This window comes from Meleagris gallopavo, chromosome 19, assembly GCF_905368555.1.
Source record: "Meleagris gallopavo chromosome 19, MGAL_WU_HG_1.1, whole genome shotgun sequence".
In the NCBI taxonomy this organism is placed as follows: Eukaryota; Metazoa; Chordata; class Aves; order Galliformes; family Phasianidae; genus Meleagris; species Meleagris gallopavo.
This window is the reverse complement of record NC_139422.1, coordinates 5,582,351-5,605,115: the sequence shown is the minus strand read 5'-3', so window position 1 is coordinate 5,605,115 and position 22,765 is coordinate 5,582,351. Positions and strand designations below refer to the sequence as shown.

The window sequence follows — 22,765 nt, the reverse complement described above, 5'->3', positions numbered from 1 at the left end:
CTATTGGCTTTTTTCTCATGCAGATTGATATCCACATGCTATCCAGTGAAAGTGCATGAATCCAGGGGAGGTAATGCATGCAGCAGCTGCGCAGTTATCAGAAGGATCCCAGCCCCGTGAGCAATTCTGTCCTCTGATTCTGTCCTCCTCAGGTGAATAAATGTGCTTTCCCCTTTTTACACTTATGTAAAGGGGCTAGGGTTTACAGATGCATCAAAGACAGGAATCTAAAGGTCTTTTCACCTTTCTTGTAGCTGAAAAGCAGAAGTACAAGATCAGATTAGGTGATGCAGCTCAAATAAATGCAAAGGAAGACGAGCACAAAATAAATCTTAATTCTCCAGCGAGGAAGCAAGCTGATTTCTGCAAGGCCTGCGTGACTGCTGCTGTGCCCCACGTCGGGGTGCAGGCAGGTAACTCGATTACTTTCCTGCCCGCGCGCTGCTGACGGATGGCAGAATCAATGTTTCTGCACGCGGCTGGTTGGGGTGTGCGTGTTTGGGAGCTGGGTGACGGAGGAAGCCCCTCCCTGCAGGGTGTGGGCTTCCTTGTTCATCGGGGCGGCTGCCCCCGTACAAATCTCCAAAACAGAAACGTTCGCTTGAAATTTAAATAACAAAACCCGCGCTTCGTATTGTGAGGAAGCGGTAAGAAACGAGGCGGAACGGGCACAGCGCTCCGGGGCATGGAGCGCCCACCGCCTCGCGGTGCCCAGCGGGGGGCGGCGCGCTCCCGCCGCTCCCAGAGGACGCGGGGGCGCGCAACCGTCGGCCGCGCATGCGCAGTGCCCTCCTCGTCCCCCCCTTTTAACCGCCGCGGGGCGCGCGTGCGCAGTGCACCCGAGCTGTCAAGCGCTCCCCCCTCCCGCCCCGCTTCGCCGCCGCCTCTCCGCGCGGCGCCGCTCGGGCCATTTTGCGGCGCGATGAGGCGGGAGCGGCGGTGAGCAGCGCCCGTCCCGCTCTGCGCCCGTCCCGCTCTTCGCCCTCGCCTCGGCGCCGGGATCCAAGTCGGTTCTTCGCGTGCGGGGAGAGAAAGGGAAGGAAGCCTCGCCGAGGGGCAGCGACCCCCGCCCGCCCTCCGCTCGGCGCCGGCGGAGCCATGAGCTGGGGCACGGAGCTGTGGGTGAGCCGGGGTGGGGGGGAGCGTGCCGGGACCGCGCGGAAATTACCGATAAAACAAACGAGCCCCGGGCGCGGAGCCGCCCCGCGGTGCGGAGGAGGGTCGGGCTGCTGCTTTATTTTTTCGGCGTGTGCGCGGTTCGGAGGTGGGTCCGGTTTGAGGAGGGAGCGGCGGTGCGGGGCGGACCGCGGGGAGCGGAGCGGAGCGGGCGGGCGGTGATGCCGGGCTGCGTGCCGGGCTGCGTGCGGAGTTGGGAGAGGCAGAAGGGAAACACGGGCTCGGTCACAAAGAGGACGCGGTGCAGCCATGTTTGGCAGCGGGGCGAACCGCCATGGCGCTGCGGGACCCGGTTTTGGGCTGTCTGTAGGCACGGCCGTGTTATTTGTGCTAATCGCAGCCCTGCCCGCTCGGTTGGACAGTTAAACGAGCGTCCCGCTTTGCTGTGACGTCGTAGTGGTGTTACAGTCAGAAATATACAGCGACCTGAGCACAGGATGCTTGCTGGGGGGTCATCCCGTGTTTGTCCGCGGTGCTACAGAACGATGGAGTGCCGTAGCGATGCTGCTTTGATTCGTTTCGTTAAACAGCTCTGCTGCACGGGGAGATCCGTAGCTGGCATTGCTGTCTCTGCGTGCTCTGTGGGGAGGTTAATTAGTCGGAATGACTCGCTGGAATCATTTTGATGCAAGAGAATAAACGTGGAGTTCTCGAGGTGGGCTTAGCGTCTGCTTCTGCCTTCTTAGCAGTGTAGGCGATGCTGAGATGGTTCTGCACAAGATCGAGGAAAGAAGTGCTTATGCATGGTTCGTTGTAATCTCTGCAGGTGTGTGCAGTTGTGTGTTTGTAACGATTTTTTTTTTCCCTAAAGTTTAACTGGTGAAATCCTGTCTTTGCTATCTTCGGCACCGACATTTCTTGTGTCCTCAGCATAGCTTGAGAAGTGTAGCAGGTTACTGAGGAGAAAAACACAGCAACCAGGTGCAGTGAGGCTGGATATCACTCTGGCAGGACTCGTTGTGTGCTACGTTGGGCAGAGCTTTGTCAATGAATCGCTTTCCAGTGCTGTGGGTATCTGGGGCAGAACGCTGGCATCCTGCTCTGAGCCCCCCCCCCCCCCCTTTCCTGGGGAAAGGAACCACACAACCAGCTTGGATTTAATGCATACCACCACCTTTGGTTAGTCCTGGTGTTTCTGAAACAAAATTGGATTTCTATTAGCCTTAAAACTTAGTATTTGTTTTAAGTAGTCATGTGTTGGTTGTACAAACAGGTGTCATGAATTAAAAATGCCCATTGCAGGGTGTGACTGGTGTAGGATTTGTTATGGCCGTTTGATGGAGTGGAAGTTGGGGTGGTAACAGGTGTTTCTAATTGTCGTTTAGAAACTTAATGTCTGCAGGAGGATTGGTGGTGTTTTGCCAGGGTTGTGTTGCAGGGTGAGGTGCCCACCTAGCAGGCTGAGCACATGGTCACGGGTCACTCCTGCAGTGTAACAAAGGAGAAGCAAAATCAAGGTTGCTCTTTAGAGAAAGCAGAATGTTAACGTGTGTGGATTTCTGTTTGTTCCTATGGGGGGAAAGGAAAGGGAAGCTGCTTGCAGAAAGAAGCCTCAGAAGCAATGAAATCCATTTGTCAAGATGTAAGTGACTCCCAAGAGAGTGCTGTAGCCCTGCGCTGTGTTGCGAGGATATTTTGTTTCTCCAGGTTGCAAATTGTATTGCAAAATTCCTAATCCTATTTCATTCGACTCTAGACTTCTGTTCTGAGTTTCATTTATGAGCTTCACCCATAACCAGCAGAATTATTAGAGGTACCAGGGCAACATTTGGATCCAGTGTGAGCATAAATGCTCAGGATGATGAGATCATCTGTGGCCTCCGAGCAGTCGGGTGTCACAGAGCAAAGCCTGAAGGTCTCATATAACAGCCTGAGTTGTCTGTGTGTGTGGCAGTGGCTGGAGCTGCTGTGCTGCTCCGTGTGCCCAGAGCCTGCGCAGCTTTCTGGCCATTGCACTGAAAACATATGGAATCCAGGGGGAGGAGTGGTGGGTGAAGGGCGAAGTGTGGTCATAGGACTGAAACCTTTTGTTTTCTGCTCCAGTTCAAGAGTAGCTGTAAGGGCTGGCAGCTGGGGGTTGGAAGACTGGTTTTGTGTTTGATTCTTATAATTTACAGTGTTTTCTAAATGTTTATGTTAACATGGCAAGTAAAGATTACGTATGGGTGGGTATATAGATGCAACTTGTAGCTTCAGTTAGCTGCACTTTGGGGTCAGCAGGCTCTGAAAGCATTCTCGGATCTTTCTCCCTCTTTTTAGGTACTAAGGAAGAACAGGGATACCAGAGTGTCACACACAGCTACTCTGAAGGGTGCTTTAGCTAGTAAAGTGCTACTGTATTCTCCTGGACTTCCTAGCAGGGTTCTCTCCTGTGGGATGAAGTGAGTGGTAGGAAATACATAGCAAGTTATAACTAACCTCAGTGCTTCTACTCCTTGTCTTGAGTGGGAAGAGTTGTGGCCGTGTGTTGAAGGGAATTAAGTTCCTTGATGATAAGTTTTGGTACAGTTTGTAATGTAGAGGAGGTACGTGTAAGTTTGTGCTGAAGTGGTCCAGGAGAACCTGTGGCTCCTCTGAGCGCTGTCACAGCACAACAAGCGCAGGCAGTGATGTCATTAAACATGGGAAGGTTCATCCTTTTTGTTATGAGCGTTTCAGAGATGCAGATGCCGTAAGGTGATGGGTTCCTCTCCCCCTTCCCTCTGTGTCCAATATAAAGTTAATAATAATAAAAAAAGATTAAGTGGGGGGGGATGTGATTGAATTGGTTTTCCTTGACCTTTGTGTGGCTGGGTGTCTGCTAACAGCTGTCACTGTCCTTTCAGTCTGGAGAAGGTGAGTATTTCTGTTTGCAGAGGGTGAATTTGCTGCCCTTGCGCAAGGAGCGGTGTTGGCCAACTCCTCACATGATGGGTACTTTGGGGAATGTGCCTTTTGTTTGCACTATTCCAGTATGCTTCAGTATGGAAAAAAACTACAGCTTGTGCGTATGGCAACTTTTGCTGTCTAAAGTCATTCCACTTGCAAATGTGGATTGTATCTAAAGTAAACTATAAACGATTTAGAAAATGATGTTCTTTTCCACATTAATAATAACATCTTCATTCATGGTATGGAAAGAAGTGGATTCCTGCAGACCCTGTTTCTGTGAGCTATTCCTCCTTGTCAGACAATGTAACAGAGGTGCAGCTCTGAGAACTCAATGCTTCCTGCGTGGAACTGATGGATCATTCCCACTCTCAGTCCTTGCATGCCTAATTCATCGGCAGCATTTGTGTTTCAGCAGCTGTGATCCTGAATTTTCACTGAATGTAGTATTGTTCTCTAGTGGCATTGTAATATTTATAGCACGTAGGTGATGCTTACAGTGATGAGTCACATTCTGAATCTATCTGGAGTTCTTAGGGTTGTGACCTCGATGGCATCACAGAGTAGTTATCTGGGCACTGCAGTCAAACGTCATCTTAAATTTTAAATGAAGGCTCTGCTCTTGTCAGCGTGTTCCCTAGAAGAGGCTCTGCAGAGCTGGATCTGTGTTTGAGCTATTAACTTTTTTTCCCCCCTAAATCTAGTTTCATTGCAAACACCCTTATAGTTGGGTGCAGAGAATGAGAATCTGTCTCGTGGTCCCCTGGTTACCAGAGCTCTTGGGTTTGGCTGTTAACCCCTTACTCTCTCTGAGTGCAAGGAAAAGCATCCAAAGTGATAGGACCAGGAGTATTACTGCCTGCTGAATCACTAATTCTCTCTGACATCTGGGAGTTTTCTTCATAAGGTCATGGAGCTACCCTTGGAAGGCTGTTGGATGGGTTGTTTGCGAGGTGGAAAATCTGTGGCGATGGCAAATGCTTTCCTGAGCAGTGAGTTTTATTGTGAGCTGACTTTTACAATGTATTTGACATCATTCAGACAACCAGAGGCAGAAACTTGGTGTCTCCTTGCTCTCTTTGCATTTCAGTAGACTTTTTTTTTTTTCCTATTTAGCAACATGTTAATTAAAACATCTTACAGTTGGAAGAGGCTGAATTTCACCTGCAGAAGTGGCTGGGTGACAGCATAGGGCACCATGAAAGTAAACAGGTTGGGGGAAAAAAAAAAATGAGGTCAGCGTAAAATCATCATGTTTATAATTTGGGCTTCCAGGCACTGTGAGTAGAGCAGCTCTGTTTGAGTTCCTGAGGGTCTTGGATGTGTGAATATCTGAGTAATTTCATTTACAATTCTGCTCTGCTTTAAGAAAGGATCGCTATAATTCTGTCACTGCCTCTTCTTGTCTTTTCTACCCATTCATTAAGGAACAGATTTACAATCCTTCAGCATGAGTCAAGGCTGCAGAATACTTTTTGTTGTTCCTTCTTTCCCCTTCTAGTCACTGAATCTTCCCATTTGCAGCACAGCCACCCAAGGTCCCCCGCTCCCTTCAACCATGTGGGAAGGCAGGCGAAGATGAGACAGTGTTTTTCTGGACTCCTTGCAGCTCATTAATGTTACTCATGTTGTGAAACATTCCTTTAAAGCAGGATTTCAAAAGCCATGCTCCACATGAGAGTAGGAGCCACTGCTGGACTGCAACGTAATAATGCACTTTATTGCCTTTGTTGATTGCTGGAAAGGTAACCTGCTAATGAATTTTTGGAAACTCACTTTCATCCTGTCTGAAATAATGCTTCTGACATTAGTTATACATTGAATCTGATCCAGCTACCCAAATGCAATGCTCTGTTGAGTTTCCTTAGCATTCATATAAATATTTTAACATAACTTCCCCCTTCAATGTAACCTTACGTTTCTCAGATGAAACATCTCTACTTCCTTCCATCCCTGGCGACCCTGCTTTTCTTTTTCACACTTTTTATTTTAGCACTGAGCTAGTTAGGTTGGTGAGAGGAAAAACACCGTTGTCTCTTGACATACTGCAGTCTTTGTTCTTCTTTGCAAGCAGTGGCTTTGGCTCTGAAGTAGAAAATGGAGAAAAAGTAGCGTGCATGTCTAGATGGGGTTTCTAGATTACTTGTAGTATAGAGCAGTGCAGTTAAGGTGTAGGAAGGAAATGCTGATTATTCAGGGTTCATTGCTGAAGCAGCCATGCATGTTGCAAAGCCAACAGAAGCAGCTTTACTGCAGTGCTGTCCTCTTTCATGTGGGGAAGACACAACCTGTTGCAGAAATAACCAAGAGAACCAATCTCCCAACCACCCTTAGAAACTGAGGGGAAGGCATGAATCTTGAAATGCCCGGTATAAAAGAGTGATCCCCTGTGAGCTACAGAGTCCTGCAGACAGCCTGCTGTCCTAAAGAAATGCTGTAGAGGTTTATTGTTGTTGCTGTCACGGAAATAACTTCTTATTGCAAGCACGCGTTGTCTGGCCATTTGGTGTTAAGTATTCAAATGTTTCTGCTTTGTACCCAAAAAGAAGAGAATAAAGTCCTTAAATTCTTCCCTCTTGGTGAGGTGGGTGAGTACCATTGGTGATAGGTGCGTGGTTGGACTGGATGATCTTGAAGGTCTTTTCCGACCTTGTGATGCTGTGGGTGTGAGTGCCGCTCTGTGTCCGAAGGGAAGGGACGTGGGTAGTGTTTGCCATTACCCCTTTGAACAGCAGCTACAATTTGTCTCATGAATTATTCATTTTGGAGAGGAGAATTTTACTTTCATTGCACTGTCTGCGGATGTGCAATGAGGGATTATTATCTAGGTGACGGGAGGATGTTCATCTTGCAGAGGAGTTTTCTCTCAGCCCACGTCTTAGCCAGTTGATAGCTCTTTTTATTTTTGTTTTATTTTCTGTTGAGCTCTTCTATTTTCTGCTGTGCAAAGCTGGCTCGCTCAGACTGTAGTTTGCTCTACGCCTGCCTCGCGTTTCTTGTATCTAGATTAGCCAGGATTTTTTAGCTGTTAATAGGGCTGGTGTACTGCCCATAGTAAGTGCAATACCTCTTCAGTACTGGAAAGCTGTATTGCTCCTATCCATTGGAGGAAGGCTTAGAAATTTGTTGAGTAAATCTGCCCGGATTAGGCAAACATGCAAGTCTTTGGGGAATGCCTCTTTGCGAGTGCTGGGTGAAGGCATCAGAAGTTGCAGTGTGCCTGAGCACGTTTTGGTTTGGGAGTGCTCTGTGCAGGACAGGGCAATGCCACAGCCTGATAAACAGCTGAGTGAGCCTCTGGCCTCTCCTCCCAGAGTAAAGGCAGCTGTGGGAGAACAGCCTGCATCAGTGAGTTGGGAGGTGGTGGGCTGCAGCAAGGAGGGAACAGAAAGCATGGCTGCACTGTGTCACAGCAAGGCTCCATCTGGCCAGGCAGGGCTTCCTCGTAACAGCCATCACAGCAGTGTGGGAGCTGAGCAGAATGGGAGAGTGTGTGTCTTGCTGTGTTCACCCAAGGGTGAGGAATATAGGAAGAGGTGCTGTGAACAGAGGGGAAGCTCCTCAATGTTTGGGTCTGTAGGTGGTGGGGATGGAGGTGTGGAGCTCTGCCTGAGAACGGATCACAGGAACCTGCAGCTGCTTGCTTAGGGGCTGTGGGTCAGCAAAGTAGTGTGCCAAGGATGGTGGGAGTGGGGTTGGTTGAGGAGAGGCAATTTGAATTGGTGATATGCTTGGTTCTGATGTGAGCTTGGGGAGGATGAGAGAGCTGGGGCTAACAGATAAAAAGAAATAGCAGGAATGAGCTCAGGAGGAGAAAGGGAATTTTAGCCAGAAGACAAATCAGGAGATAATTTACCTAATGAGCATGTGGGGATAGCAGGGTTGGACTCTGGGTGGGACCTGAAATGCTGGCTGAGATTGCACACCCTGTCTGCCAGCAAGTTGCAATGAGAGCGATGTGTTAGGAATGGCAAATCAAGAGTATGCTGGAATCAAGATAAAGGGATGGGAAGGAAGGAATGGGGCAAAGGATAAACAGAAGAGGAGAAATAAGAAAGAATAGTGAAGAAACCTAGCAGCTGTTTTTGCATGTTTGGTTTCGCAGCATTACTACTTTCATGTGGCTTTTTCCATGTAGTGTTTCAGAGGAGTTGACGTACTGGTTTGAACGTCTGCACGCTGATTTCTGTGGTTGCATTTTGCATCTTTACTCACTGTGGAGGAATACCTGAGTGAGAGCTGTAACCAGGACCCTGTGCACTGCTGGTTTTCATCCATTTCTGTGCAGAAAGCTCTGAGGAATCGTCTAGCAAATTGGTTTATAATACTTTCAGACAACATTTTTCACTGCATGATGTTCTTCTCTTATGCAGAAAATTCTGCTTGAATGCACTTCTGCTGTATTTACAAAAAGAAAAAATGATTGACACACAGCAGTGAGTGAATGCATGTGTGTTTTCACAGACAAAAGTGAAATGAGGAAGGGAAATATTTCTTGCCCTCCTGAGGACTGCTGATCTCTCAAATGTGGGGGCTTATAGGAGTGGCATTCATTAAGAGTGTGCAACTGAGATTTTGGTGAAGGAAAAGGAAAACTGGCTGTGGACAAACTGACTGGTGATAGAGTGCTGCACAAGTGCCTTTTCACCTCCCTGCCTGCCTCCCCAGTGTAACAGTGGGAGGTATTTTGTCCGTGTGCTGTCACAGGAAGGCATAACAAGAAGGGTGAGAGCAGAGATTTGTGTGCTGGTCAGGAGCCTCTGTTTCCCTACAACCCCAACGTGTGAAACAACCATTTTTCAGATGCTTTCTGCTGTTCTTGATATAGAAACGTCGCAAAACTGTGCAGCAAAGCTTTACTTCAGTTTTTCATATGCAAAAAAAAAAAAAAAAATCAACAAACCACCAACCAAGCCTTGTTTCAGCAGTGTATGTATGGGCTAGCAATTTCAGTGCTACTTTTCATGCCAGCAGCTGATCATAAAGCTGTGGAGGGTTGTGTTGGAGGACAGTCGCCGAGGTAGAGGTGTGTGCTTTACAACATGTGCTGGGCAAGCCTTTAGGCTGTGTGAATGTGCATCACATGAGACGTGTGACTCGGCTCCTATTTAAATCAGCACCCTGGGGATTTACAGCCTTATTTTTGGAATGGGGGGTAAAGGGTTGAAACCTAGCTATTTAAAGACAAAATAATGCTTCTGAGACGCGGGGAAGCAGCCCAGCAAACGAGCCTGGAAGCGTGAATGCGTTGCTGGTGCAGCACTGAGTGCCTCTGCACCTCCTCTTCTGCATAACTGCGGGCTGTTCCCCTTTTCCCACTTTGGCTTCTGCTCTGATGCTTGTCTGCGTCATCCTAATAGCAGTATTATATATGAAATTGTTGAAAGCTCCTTTCCCAGAGCTTCAGTGTGACTGGCATGAAATTATCTTGAAATAGGAAAGCTGTAATTATTATAAGGAGCCAATTTTTTGCAAGAAATGTGCTGATGTGAAACGCATACACCTAATTTAGGGAGGTTTTGGAGGCTGGATTATTGATGCTCTTTGAAAATAGTTAGTCTGGAGTAGAAAGCTTGTATATAATAGTGCCAGCCATTAGTGGTTGTGGGAGTGTGTTGGATTGTTGCAGCCAACAAAACCCTTTTCTAGGCTAAACAATACAAATAGGTTTCTCCTGGTTATTAGCAGTTATTTGAAACGCTTGATGGTTGGGAAGGACATGTCAGAGTTGTGCTGCATTCACACAAGGTCAGCAGACTTTTCCTTTATATGCATGGGAGCCATCCGTAACGTATACGTGTTCATGTTGACTTAAGCATCAGAGCTGTTGTTGGCTTGGTGTAGTTATCTTTTGTGGTTTGTGTGTGGGTCAATCTCTAGGAACAAAACAAACCTGGAATATTGATGAGGCAGTAAGAGCTACAACCCCTGCTTCTCAGAGAGCCAAGAGTTTTGGTTCTTGTTTGGTTTTTCAAGCGTCAAAATAGTGGAAATTCAGAACACTGCTTTAAAATCAGAATTGTTCTTTCTTCAGAACACATTGGAGCACGCAGTGTTTGGAAGCTGCTGGCCAGTGGAGCAATGTTGATTTCCCTCTGGGGGCAAGGCGTTCATCCAACCTTCCCAGCAGGGGGTGAGATTGATTCCTTAATCAGAATAGCAACAATCCATTCTGAAGCTTCCTCAAGGTATTAGGGCTAAATTAAACAGTCTGGGACTCGTGTGTAAGCCCTAATGCACTTCGAGAAGCTTTCTGGGATAAGGAGAATTTTGAAAATAATCAGAAAATGAACCCAAAACAAAAAGGCCGCAGGCACAAATCACCCTTACGGAAGAGAACTGATATGTTTCCTTTGTGTGGTGCTGTGCTTAATGCTCAGATTCTCTTAGGGAAGAAAAGGGAAAAAAAAATCCATGAACTACATAGCTCTATTCATTGTCTCCTTTTTGTATGTGTTCCATAGTCATTCCAAAAATAGATGTGGTCACAAATCTTAAATTAATAGAACTAAGCATCTTAAAGCAAGGAAATATTGTGCTGGGATTTCTTTCTTTGCTTATTTTTCAGCAGTTGCTACTTATTCTTATCTGTCCCTATCCATATTGTATTTGTCTTAATTCTGCATTTGAAGATGATGTTTACTTGTGTGCATTTACAGAGTCTACAATTACATGAGTCTTTTGAGGATAAAAATGTCACGAGTGCATTCAGCTTTTCTGGAAATGCTGTCATTAGCTTGGAGGAGGAATGAAATAATACGACTGAGTTTTATTCTGTATATTAAGTGTTCGTAAGTAAGAATTAACTATAATGCGTGAGTAACCTTGTTGAATGAACAAACTAGTAATTACGAGTGTCATTTCTGTACATGAGAGCTCAAACAACAATAAAAGGAGGGGGGTGGGAGTAGGCCACATGACATTTCTTCTGTCTTCCTCTCTTCTTACTGACTTTGTCTCAGTCTGCACGCCAAATTAGGTAAACAGTAATTTTCCATCCTACAGCATATTGAGGTCTTTTCCATAAAAGAACAAATGCATCCAGGGGTGCTGAGAGCTTGACAAAGATTTCACTATTTTCATTGACTCTGTGAATCCTGCCTGTGGATGCAGCAGGAAGCTCTCAGTGGAAGTTGGCAGATGCTCTTTTCCAATAGACGTGTATTGGTCTTCCACTGAGCCGAGGTTTGGAGATGCTCTCTGAAGGTATTCTACCGTAACATCAACTTCTTTGGCCCTACCGGTTCAAGGCCCAACAGGTTGCATTTAGCTGCCAACATCCACTATTTGGGTTTAAACACTGAGATCTGTGGGGAAAATGAATGCTTAACAGTTTCAGGTGAACCAGAGCTGTAGCTTTCATGGAAGTGGAAGGTGGTGTCTGGATGGGCTCCTTGCCCTCCCAGTAGGAGGGGATGTGCTTCTCAAATTGTGAGAAGATCCCTTTCTTTCCCTCATCCCCTCTGTACGTAGGTAAGCATGGACTTGTTTTCCTCCTCTTCCCAACCATTCCTGCATCAGTTTGGTTCAGAGGCCAAGCTTTCTTTCCCTGCTTGGCAGATAAAACATCCAATAGATTCAAGTCGATATCCTCTCATATTTTTTTTACATGATTCAACTGTTTATCAAGCAAATGGCCTATCTGTGTTACAAAATAGGTGGAGAATCATGGGATGTTCAGGGAATCGTGCCCAGAAGCTCCAGTTGCTGTAGGAAGACCTGTTGCTCTAATCCATGCAGGGAAAGGCTGGGCAGGAGGATCCTGTTGTTCTTCTGCAGTCAAGGGCGTTTCTTCTGTGCTCTTGTGCTTTTCAGTTCAACAGGCAAAATGGCTTCAAAAGGTAGGGGATGAAAGCTGAAGTAAGGAGAGCATGCCTATGAGGATTTCCTTCAGCCCAAACAGAGAAGTTACTCCTGTAACTTCAATTATTTGAGCACAGGTAGGAGCTAAATGCCTGGTCTTCTTATTTATGCACCCGTTGTCTGTTTGCATTATTGGTCAGTGCCTTTTTTTTGGAAGTTAATAAGAAATGCAGGTCATCATGCTTAGTTTAGTATCGCTGACTCTGTTCTCTGAACATCTGTCACTGTTTGCATCGGTGCCTGTGCAAGGCAGGGCAATGTTCAGAACCCCAGGTCTCATTTCAGGCATGTTTTTCTAAAGCATTTTTGTCCCTCGTATCCCCACTACAACTGCTGTCCAGTTCTACGTGCAGCTGTGTAACATTGCAGTTTTGAGCTCTGGTAAAGTAAATTTTTCTCTTTTCTGATGTTCTGAAGCAGTTCCAGTTATTCTGTTCCTATCTCATTATGTTCTGTTGTCTCCCTGTGCATCTTGTTTTCTGTGAGTACATTATTTCTTCTGATAGACGCTGTTTTTTTCTGTGTTTTTCTTGTATTACTCATAAGATTAATCAAGTCACCGTGTACTTCAGAATTTGGAAGGTCTGTTTCCAAGAATGTTGACAGAAGTGTAGTGTGACAACATTGCAGGTTTGAAAGTCAGGGTCATGAAGTACCGTGCTTAGCAAAGAAGGGCATCTTAGAGGTGAATGGAATACGTCAATTGTCACAGAATTTGCAATAATAATACTCTAAATAGGACTCTAAAGCACTGGAGGGAGACTTGCTGATCCTAAGTTGCTACCAGGGTGCTGTAGGATCAATATGGGGAGACTTCTTATGCAGGAGCTGCTGATGTCCCTTGTTTGATGTGAAAAAGAAATCACAAGTGCACACCCACTGCATCGCTGTCACCTGCTGCCTTCTGTTTGAATGGGTGCTTGCTTGAAGTGCTGTGCTGTTCCAGAAGTCCACTTAATTTGATGAACACGGCAGCTGATGTTGTAGCCGTTGTGGCTGGAGATCCCATCCCTACTGTGCAACCCAAGCATCTGTGCGCCCTGCCTTGCAGGTGTGTGATGTGCATTAAAGGTGAGCAGGGTTGGAAGGATGCAGTGTGGAAGGAGGTGGAGCTGGCACGCAGGTCTGCAGTCTGTCCCACCTCCTGTCTCTCCCTGCCTGGGAAGCAAAGAATCATTTCTCTTGCACCTACTTTTGTTAAGAGAGGTTTCTTTTGTTTTCACGTTGTAAATTAGTTATTGTTCTTAGATGAAAATTAAAGCTAGCTATTTTTATTGTGTCTTGTATTGAAAATCGATGCGGTGTGCTGATAGATACCCGAAATAGATGATCTTTGCTAGAATGGCTGTGTTCACTGAATGCCCAAAAATCTGTGTGTCTCAGCTGTGTTTCAAAGAATTATTTTTCCAATAGGCTAATTAATTGCCTTCAAATAAATAGTCATTTAAATATATATGTATATATAGCTACATCAATATTTAATGGAATCTGCTTGAAAGTCTCCTAGTCTAGGCTTATACAGTTGAGTATGGGTGTTATTCACATATCCCTATTAAAAAAGAACAGAATTTATGTTTTCTTTTCTTTTATGCTGCTAATTATTCCTTGAAGAATTAACTGAGATGCCTCCAAAGCAGCGGGCAGCAGGAAACAGCTTCATCCCTCTTTGTAGGCAGTAAACCCACATGTGGACGTCACCAGAACACTGCTTTGTGTCCTGCACGGCTGTAAGGCTTGTGTACAACTTTAGAGCTTTTTTTTTTTTTGCTCCATGTGGACTCTTACTGAGGAATCCTTTACTTTGAAATGAAGCAGACGGTTCATTTCCTCCCACAACAGAGGCAGAAAAGAGCAGCGCTGTGCTCGCCGTCCTTTTGGTTTTGCTCTGATAGCACAGTCCAGCCAGCACGTTATAATGTAAGCATTCCCTCTGTTTGTTTTTTTTGTCGTAGTGGTCTTGTAGTTGATCTTCCAAGAACATCAGAAGAGTGGAAGCAGGATGATGTGACGGCGTACTTCTGTTGCCAGAACTTCCCAACGTGTGCTCTGTGCACAGCACGCCTTTGTGCGACGTGGCCTCAGTAAAGCACTTTATTGAGGGGTACTCCTGTATAACATGCTGTGCTGTGATCCTGGCACTTGGCAGCTTTCTGTTACTTCCATTATGGCAGTTTTAATAACGTTGGTCCACGGTTTGTGTCACTCATTTCACTAATAGCATCACTGTTACGTGGGGGGCTCTGTGTTCATCTCTGTGACAGAATGCTTTCTATCATCCTCCCAGTGAGCAGCTCCAAGCACAGCAAGCTGCTGCGTGCTGGAAAAACTGTAGCACTCTTTCAGAAAATGTCTTTGGCACCTCGCATTTTTCAGCCTGCTAACACATTCAGAACACAGGACAAGCAGCTTAAGATCTGAATGAGATTGTTCACCAAATGAATTGGTGCAGCATATTAATTTGCTAGCACTTCTAAATGCCCTCAGTGTTACGAGAGTCTGCAGTGTCACTAAAATACCAGGAGCTTTGTTGGTTCTAAACTACTTAAAAGAGAGTTTTACATTCTTTTCTGCCTGCTGCAGCCTTACCAGCTTTATAAAGAATGTCAAGATCTGTATTTGAAAAATGTTTTGCATTCTGAGCTTAGCAAAGTTCGTAAGAACCTTTTCCTGGTGGTATTAATGGCCTTGGAGTTTCATTCTGCTCTGATTTAGCTCCTTATTATACAAGGCTCATATTAATGCTTTTATGTAAATGGCCACGGATGCATTTATTGCACTGTTTAATCAGCATTTAATCTCAGTAGATAGTTCTAGGATTGATGTAACAAAGCAGTTGTCTTTACGTTTAGGTGATGTTAATGAGCTGGATGCAGTCAGCCTGCTGCTTTGATGCGTACTTTCCATTGTGCCATTTGAGGTTTGTGAGTTGCTATTTAATGCTGGAGTGGAACTGGTAGGAAACTGAACTGTTATCTCATTTTTCCTTTGTGTAATTTACCAACACCCCCTTTCTAACCCCAAAACGACGGAACTGTCACAACTGTCTGTTTGAGAAGGGGGTTAAAGCATTCGGTGCTGCCCATCCTGTCATGCTAATAGATGGAGGCAGGTGGGTGATGCTGGATGGGCTGTGGGGGACAGGAAGCGGTCAGGCTGGTGTGACAGCCCAGTGGCTTTTAATCTGTGCTCCACTAAGCATTGTTGTAATTTGGCCGGTGCTTTTGTTTCATGTCTGTCTTAGAAGCTAGATTAACAGAGAGGTTCTTCCTGATGCAATTCCCATCAGGGTTGTGAGGATGCGTGCTTAATGAAGCGTTACAAAGGTTCAAAACCTCAATCGTGGTGTCATTATCATTGCTATAGCATGTATTCTAAAATATCCATTTCTTTCTGTTGAACCCGAGGACGTGAGGTTGTTGTTTCAAGCAAATTGAATGACCCCCTTTAGCACAGCCAGACTTGCCTGTCCAGGATGTGAATGGAATGGCCCTGCTGAGGGAAGCAGTTTGCATTTAAAGGATCAGAAAATGCTGGATCACCTGGAATGAAATGTTATCTGTTCGTGATGCTTAGGCTTCCAGGTCATATTGGTCAAAAGAGAACCTAATTGTTGGTTTGTTTCCATAAAGTGTTCTGTCTGGTTTGGAGGTTTTGTAGACAGCCAGGCTAGGTTTGTACACACACCAGATGCCCTACTTACTTTCTAGAAACTGTAATTTTAGTTTCTGTTGGTTAGTGCTCTGAACTGGAGCTTTGTCCACCAGGGCTCCTAGGCTGGGAGGCTGTGGGCATGCTGGTGGGCTGCGGCTCCCCGCGTGCCTCTGGTTTGTCCCCGTGCCCCTGGTGTGCAGGGCTGCTGCCAGAGCTGTGGGAACTCTGCTGCTGCTGCTTTCATGCCAGCTCGCTGAGCATTTCCCACGTATGGATGAGAGAGATGATTGTGTTAGAGTTCTGTATGTTTTATCAGCCTCATGCTTTAAGGATAGGGGACGTTTGTATTTTCCTATCTAACAAAAAGCAAGCTCTCTGCACGAACGGGGTTTCTTTGAGTGTCTGTGTGATGGAATTGCTTCTACCTTGTCAGATGTTTGTGAATGTCTTGTGCCTCTTGGAGGTCCCGGGGCAGCTCAGTGGCTCAGGCACGTTCCTCGTAGGGCTGCAGCTCGGCCATGTGCATGCTGCCCTATTGCCTGTGACCTGAAATGTATGTGGGAGCTTTCCTTTGTATTGCAGAACGCAATTTAATTGGTGCTCGTTCGGTAATTTGCCTCATTAAGCTATTCGTTTTCATTACTGAACAAATGCCTTGTGTGCTTTCCGTGGGTCGGCGTTTTACGCCGTATTTCCCCCTCTTTATTCCACCTACTTTGGTGCATTCATTTAGTTTTTGCTGGGATCTTGTTACTGAGAGAGCCTTCTGCTGGGGGCCCAGGGGGACCCTGCGTAGCTCAGAGGGGCTTTAGACACTGATTGCTTTTCTTCAGGTCCAGACTCTGACATGAGCTCACGTTGTAATGGAAGCGAGTTGTACCGCAGTGTCTGAGGGCGAGCGGAAAGGAAACAGAATAGAAGTGGGCATGTGAGAATGAGCATCTGGTCTCTCTCCAAAGGAAAAGGCACTGTCACTTACAGAGGATATTTGTTTCTTGATTGCAGCGGATGTTGTGACGCAGAGATCAGTGTTTGATTCCTGCTGAGATAGGTGAGCAGTGCAGTTGCCACATGAGTGTGGGTTTGGCCATCATTTAGTCTGTCAGACTTGGCTGGATTCTGTGGTCTCGTCTTTTGCAGGGGAGGGAAGGAGAGGCACCTCAGGATTCAGCTGAGTTTGAGTATTTTATGCAGGTAGGATCAACCTGCAGCGATGCTGGTGTTGAAATACAGACAAAAGGAAGCAGTGCAAAGTTTGCACATCCAGCAGGGGTTCGTCCCTGATCTGAAGAGTTCATTGCCCAGAAGCTGAGATAAGTAATAGGTAATAGGCAGGATGTTAGCTGAATGCCTTGGTTGCCAATTTCACAGCTGCAGAAAGCATTGGGTCTTATTGTAGTTAAGAAAAACTGTGTAGCAAACCCCAATTTTGAAGTGATCAACCGTGTGTGTAAGATTTGAGTTGGCTTTACGTGTAGCTTTGCAGACATTTAAAATGCCATATACTCAGAATCGCCTGCAAAAATGGGAAGTGCATTAGATTTCCTGAGTCATGTGAATTTCTGAAATAAGGAAATAGAGAAATCTCCTGCTCTGGACGCAAACTATTCCTTGGGTCAGAACAGAAGCACCAGACCTCCTGGAATGCAGGGGCAGATAGGAATACTTGAGGCAGAGCAGTAATCTTATTTGGTCCTAAGTGTGAAGTGGCCCTTGATGGATCGAGGACTGTACTTGTAATGTTGTGGTATTTCAGATATTAAATGCTTTTTGAACCTCATCTGAAAAGGAGTACTTTAGTCTTTGTCAGCTGTTGGGTCCATTTAATTTGGAAAAGAGAGGAAGAAGCAGTTCTTTTTGAGATTTTCCTTTTTAATTACAGCAATAGGGAAGGGCTGTGATGTGATTTAAAGGGGCCTTATTTTTTTTTGATCTCCATTTCTCCAATTTAAACAGAAGAAAAATCACAGAAAGGATTTAATGATTCGAGGTGGCAGCCTCCAGCAGTGCAAAATGCCAGCACCTTTACAACATCCTGTTTTGAGCTGCAATGTACACATCCCATAAGGACCGTGCTTACAGTGAGACCCACGGTCAGCTCGCAGAGTGCTCTGCAGCCACAGGAGGTGGCAAAGAGGGGAAAGGGCCCTTCTGTTCCATTAAAAATACAGATAGATAATAAAAATATCTTTGGTACTTTAGAAACTGTGTAAAAAAGGGAGTTAAGACAGATGCTCAATTCTCCACCTGACAGCTGAATTATTTAATGGAGATGAGGAGATCAGAGATGGGATGTACCAGGCATTGGGCTCTTTATACACAGCCCACGTGGGCCATATTTAGGTAGAGAGATCCAGGGCTTTTAATTTTCAAAGCTTAAAATTCACTCATGCTGTTTGAAGCGGTTATCTTATTAAAACAAAACAAAAACACACCGCCCAAATGTAACTGTTCCAAAGACAACAAACAGAACGGGATGGAAGCTCAGGGTTCCAGCTTTATCCTTACGCAGGCACTGCTGGCTGGGTTACACCAGATCTCCTGCTTTGGGGATCCATAGAGCTGCTTGATGTTGCGTGCGATGAGCCTAGCGTGCCATTGGCTTACAAAAGTTGGTTATTTTCCCTAAAATTCCTCTTCGAGTCAAAGTGTTGTTCCTGTGGATAAGATCCTCATATTCTAACTGTGTATAATTTGCTGTCGGAGGACACAGTGGCCTCTGTGTGTGTCTTTTTTTAAGTGCATCAGCCTCCTTGTTTGCTTTTCTATTGTAGTCCCCCCTGCAATGGGCAGCAGTGCTGTGTGGTTTGTTCTTCATAATTAGCACACAACTGCCCAAAGGGAAAGCTGTGTGGGCAGGAGATCTCGTTGGCCTTTGTTTTAACAGCTGGTATTATTGAGGGAGGGATTCGTGGAATGGAAAAAAAAAAAAAAAAAAAAAAAAGGATGAAAATCAGTCAACAGCTAATCCAGAGATACAGGCAGGCACCAGGAGATTTACTGGGGGTTACATCTAGAAGTGCCTTTGTTCAAATAACTTCAGAATACAAGAATGGCCGCGTTAAATCGGGGAAGTGGGATGGTGCTGGGGAAGAGTGAAAAGTTGCAACACTGTCAACTGAAAAACCTTCCTGGAACAACAGCAAGACGTATTTAGCTTTGTTACCATGCTGCAGCTCCTGAGGGAGGCAGCTCGGGTCTGCAGCCCGTGATTTATGCCGGCCCAGCAGCAGGGGATGCTCCAGAATCTGCCTGTTTTCCGAGCTCTTGTTTATAACACACACGGAGGGACGGATCCCCGGGGGTCGGCGCAGCTCTCAGTCTGCTGCTCTGGATACTGTCAGCAAAACGCAGTCCTTGTCCCAGTCCTCTTCCCTCAGGACAAGCAGAAGGAAGAGGTTAGCGTTGTTTGTTTTGTCTCTATGTTTTTCAAATGAGTTCTGTGGGTATCATTAATGCTAATGATAGAGATGCATCATCTCTCTGGGCCTCAGTAGGACTTAATTGTAATCAGCCTTTACTTAGGCTTTGCTTAGCTAATGAGCGAAGAAACCTATTTGGATTTTAAGGTCTTAATTCTGCTGTTTTTCTCCCATGTTTATGAGAAATAAGCCAGCTTAAGTTGGTACCACCAAAAGGAAAAGCAGCACATGCATGCTTATCTGCAGTGTAAGTCGCTGAACATGTACAGAAAAAAGTTGAACTATAGTTGGTGTTTCTGACCTTACTTCTTGCAATACTTGAGGTATTATTACTTTGATCTTTAAGAGCTCCCTTATATTCTGGGTTGTAATTTGCACATTATAATGTATTTTGAAACAAAACTCTCTCCCATTCTGGGATTTCTTGTGTGTGTTTTATAAGTGGAATTGTATGCTTGAAGAGAAGTGTTCGCTGCCGAGTGGTCTGTCTGTGACAGATGGTTCTCATTGTGGCGAGCTCATGCAGTGCCTCAAACCTCAAAATGTATAAACTTATTTGAGGGAAATGAATTGCTGTAGCAGCATGGGCATCTACGAAGAGCACCGTGGACAAATGATGCAAATGTTTTTGAGCCTTAGGTTTTCTGTATTCGAAGAAAACTAGAACGTTCGTTTCCAAGAATGTGACATTTTGACACATCGTAAGGTGAGCATTTCCTCTCCTAAGAGATGTATGCAACTTTAATTTGAAGCAACTCCCATTGGTAACAGATGAGTTTGTCAAGCGTGTACCATCACAGTGCGGCCTTCGTAGGCAGTGAATTAAAATGAAACTGTATATTTTTATCTGTACTAGATGGAGTTATGCTCATCTTTGTGTGTCAGCTGGGCCTGCAGATCACAATCTGTTCTAAGAAAGCCAGGCTTTCTGGTAGCCTTCTGCATGCACAGACAGCCTCGCTGTCCCTCTCTGTCTGGCTCCCTTTGGTTCACTTGCTGTTTTTCACCTGTTGCTCATCAGCTCGGCTCTTCGCATCTCCTGTCCCCTCCCCAGCACCATTGCTCTGTGCTGTCTCATCCCACAGCCACTGCAGCAGCCACATCCTCTCGAGTGGCACATCCTCTCACCTTCCTTCCTGCCTGCATGCTCATGCTGCTCTTGCCCCATTGCTAGCAAGGCACCGCAAGCTCTGCCTCGCCACATCCTTTGCAGGGTACAGCAGGATGAGGGGGAGGAGAAGGCTCAGTTTGACACCAGGATGGTGAGGTGCAGAGTTTGGGGTCTGTCTGATGTGGGCTTTGCTGGGGAAGGCTGTGGATTGGCAGGAGCAGCCCCCTGGGGCTCAGACAGCTGGTTTCTGGTCCTACCAGCAGCACCCACTGCCGGGCAGCTGCAAGCCAGCACCAGCTCAGCTCACACAAAGCAGTGCTTCCAGCTCATGGCTGGAGCTTCAGCAGGGACCTGGGCGCTCAGCTTATGAGAACTTTGCCAGCAGCAGCTGAACTCGCACTGGGAGGTTCCTGCTGCGAGCCACGTGTTGGGTTTTGCAAAGCTTCTATAACGAGTGTCAAAGTGGGTCACCGATGTCAGCAGCCAGGCTGTGCTCCCAGCGACCTGGCAGGTGGAGGTGTCCCGGTGCCAACCGATGCCCGCGCTGCTTCTCGAGGAGCTGCTCTCTGTCCCATCCCTGCTTGCAGACCTCGCTAAGCCTTGTTTTGCACTGAGGTTTGCTGTCAGGATCCTGGGCTCTGGGCACGGTGTTGAATCTCTTCCCCTGATAGCGGGTGAGCTGTGCTGGTACAACAGGCTGGTGTTCCAGTTGGAGCCGTACCCGTGGAGCTTTGGGTCGTCTTGCTCAGCATTGCAGCTCCCCGTCAGCCCTGATGATCTCATACTCCCAAGAACTGGCCTGGCCTCCACGTGACTGCAGTTGTTGTGCTCTCCCCTGGGCTGTACGCTCAGTGACTTTTCCTTCGGTACCTGTTTGTCTTCAGCCGGGTTTCCATCCAGGCAGGTCAGGGAGGACACAAGCAAAAACCTGCCTGTGAGACAGCACTTCTGCTTCGTTGGCAGGAGGGGTCACTCTTGAGTTTGTGGAGGGTGGTGGTTGGGTGGGATGGGGAGGTTGGTCTCCCTAACAAGGTTTCTCCCCAGTGCCACCCTTTGTGCACGGCCAGACTCATCAAGTGGGGCAGCGTTATTTTAAAGCCCAAATAAACCTGCTGTAAGTGCTGGAACTTGGGTTGTTTTGCAGCTTCAGCAGAGTGCAGAAAACAGCAAGCCTTTTAAGCCTGAAATGTAGATTGCTTAATTGCTAGTGTTTATTGGAACAAGTAGGACTATTAGAGGTGAGTTTATCTAGCAACATAAAAGATATTTCAATATAAAACATGATCTGTTTCCAGTCTTGGTTGGTGGCTTTTTTTCCCACCTGGCTGGATTGCACTGAGTTGCCTGAAAATACAGCAACAAATATTGGTTCTTTCTCTCATCTGGATCAGGTTCTGGGGAGAATTAAAAGAGATAAAAGAGTGAAAACCTTCTGGTCTGTATGGAAAATGAGTTTAAGGGATGGAGATAAAGAGGAAATGGAGGTGAGGGAGTAAATCTCTGATTTTTCTGAGCGTTTATTGCTTACATGAGGTGGAAATCTGCCTGCTGAAGGTGAAAGATCCGTAAGAATTTAATATTTGAAGGTTAAAATGAATTACGGGTGAACAGAAAATTGGAAGGCAAAATGCGATATAAACAGTTCTGTGAAGGAGAACCGGATGTGCTGAGCTAATTCTCCCATCACCCATGCAAAACATCCGACAGAAGCACAGCGTGGTTTGAGCATAAACCAAGAAGAGATGCTCTCCTCTTCCCGCCGCGGTGTCAGTGCTGCCAGCCTTCCTCAGCGGTGCTGCATGAGGCACGAGGTTGGTGTCCTGTGCTCCTGTGTGTCACCTTCCACTTGTTGCTCACTGACCACAGCTGACAAGACCACTGCGGGAAGTTCTCTCTCTTCAGCAGTGGCTGAGTCAACAAACACTGCTGCTTTCCTATTTCTGCACCTCTCTGCTTTCTCTTGCAGGAGCAGCCTGTGCTTCATGTATTCATTTCGTTGTTAATTTGCCTGAAGGCTGCAACGCTTGCATGTGGCTTCATGGTAGTGTGTGTGGATCTGTGCATCTGAACTCTGCTCTGTTCTGCCAGCACTGCGCTGCTGTGTGGGGCTGAACTGAGCCTGTGAACAACCCAGCAACTCTATTTTTTTTCCTTAGATTTGAAGTTGTTAAAATGCACTTTATAAAAGGAAGTCAATTGGAATAACGTGCTGTGTTCTTGATCTTCAATTCTTCCCAAATAAATGAGTAAGATGATTTTAGTTTTGTTGTTTAAAAAAAAAAAAAATTGAATAAGAATGGGGGAGGAGAAAGTGTAAATCAGAGGTAAAGAATAGCATTAAATTAAATTAAAACCCTGTTCTTAGGTACTTTTTAGGAGGGTGGATAAACAAGTAATTCTGGAGGAAATGAAATGGAATTCCCCGGAGACTGAGGCAGTGAAAACTCTTAATAAGTATTTTTAATTTTTAATAATCATGTGTCTCTTCTTATGTTGCTGGATTAGAAACATAGGAGGATTATGCTAAATACAGAGGCTTTGTTCTGCAGTTGGTAGCTCCAAATTTGCAGCATTCGCATTCACTGCTTGTCTCTGTTTTGGCTGTTAGCTCTCACTCCTGGCACTGCTGCTACCTGTGGGAGCAATGGGAAGAGTGACAGCATCGCCTGCTTAT

At 46.1% G+C, this 22,765-nt stretch overlaps 1 protein-coding gene across 17 annotated transcripts in view; it reads left to right on the top strand.

The window, feature by feature from the left end:
- Positions 1 to 840: 840 nt before the first annotated feature.
- Positions 841 to 22,765, top strand: part of FNBP1 (formin binding protein 1) — an 87,262-nt gene continuing 65,337 nt past the window's right edge. For 15 of the 17 annotated variants that reach the window (XM_031556194.2, XM_010720892.3, XM_019621453.2 and 12 more), the window contains exon 1: positions 18,759 to 18,956. In XM_031556194.2, coding sequence (XP_031412054.2) covers positions 18,774 to 18,956 — 183 coding nt within the window. In that variant the 5' untranslated portion in view covers positions 18,759 to 18,773. Of the gene's footprint in view, positions 1,123 to 18,758; positions 18,957 to 21,771; positions 21,903 to 22,765 lie in introns of those variants that run through there. The other 2 variants (XM_031556199.2, XM_031556198.2) reach the window with 2 other exon arrangements.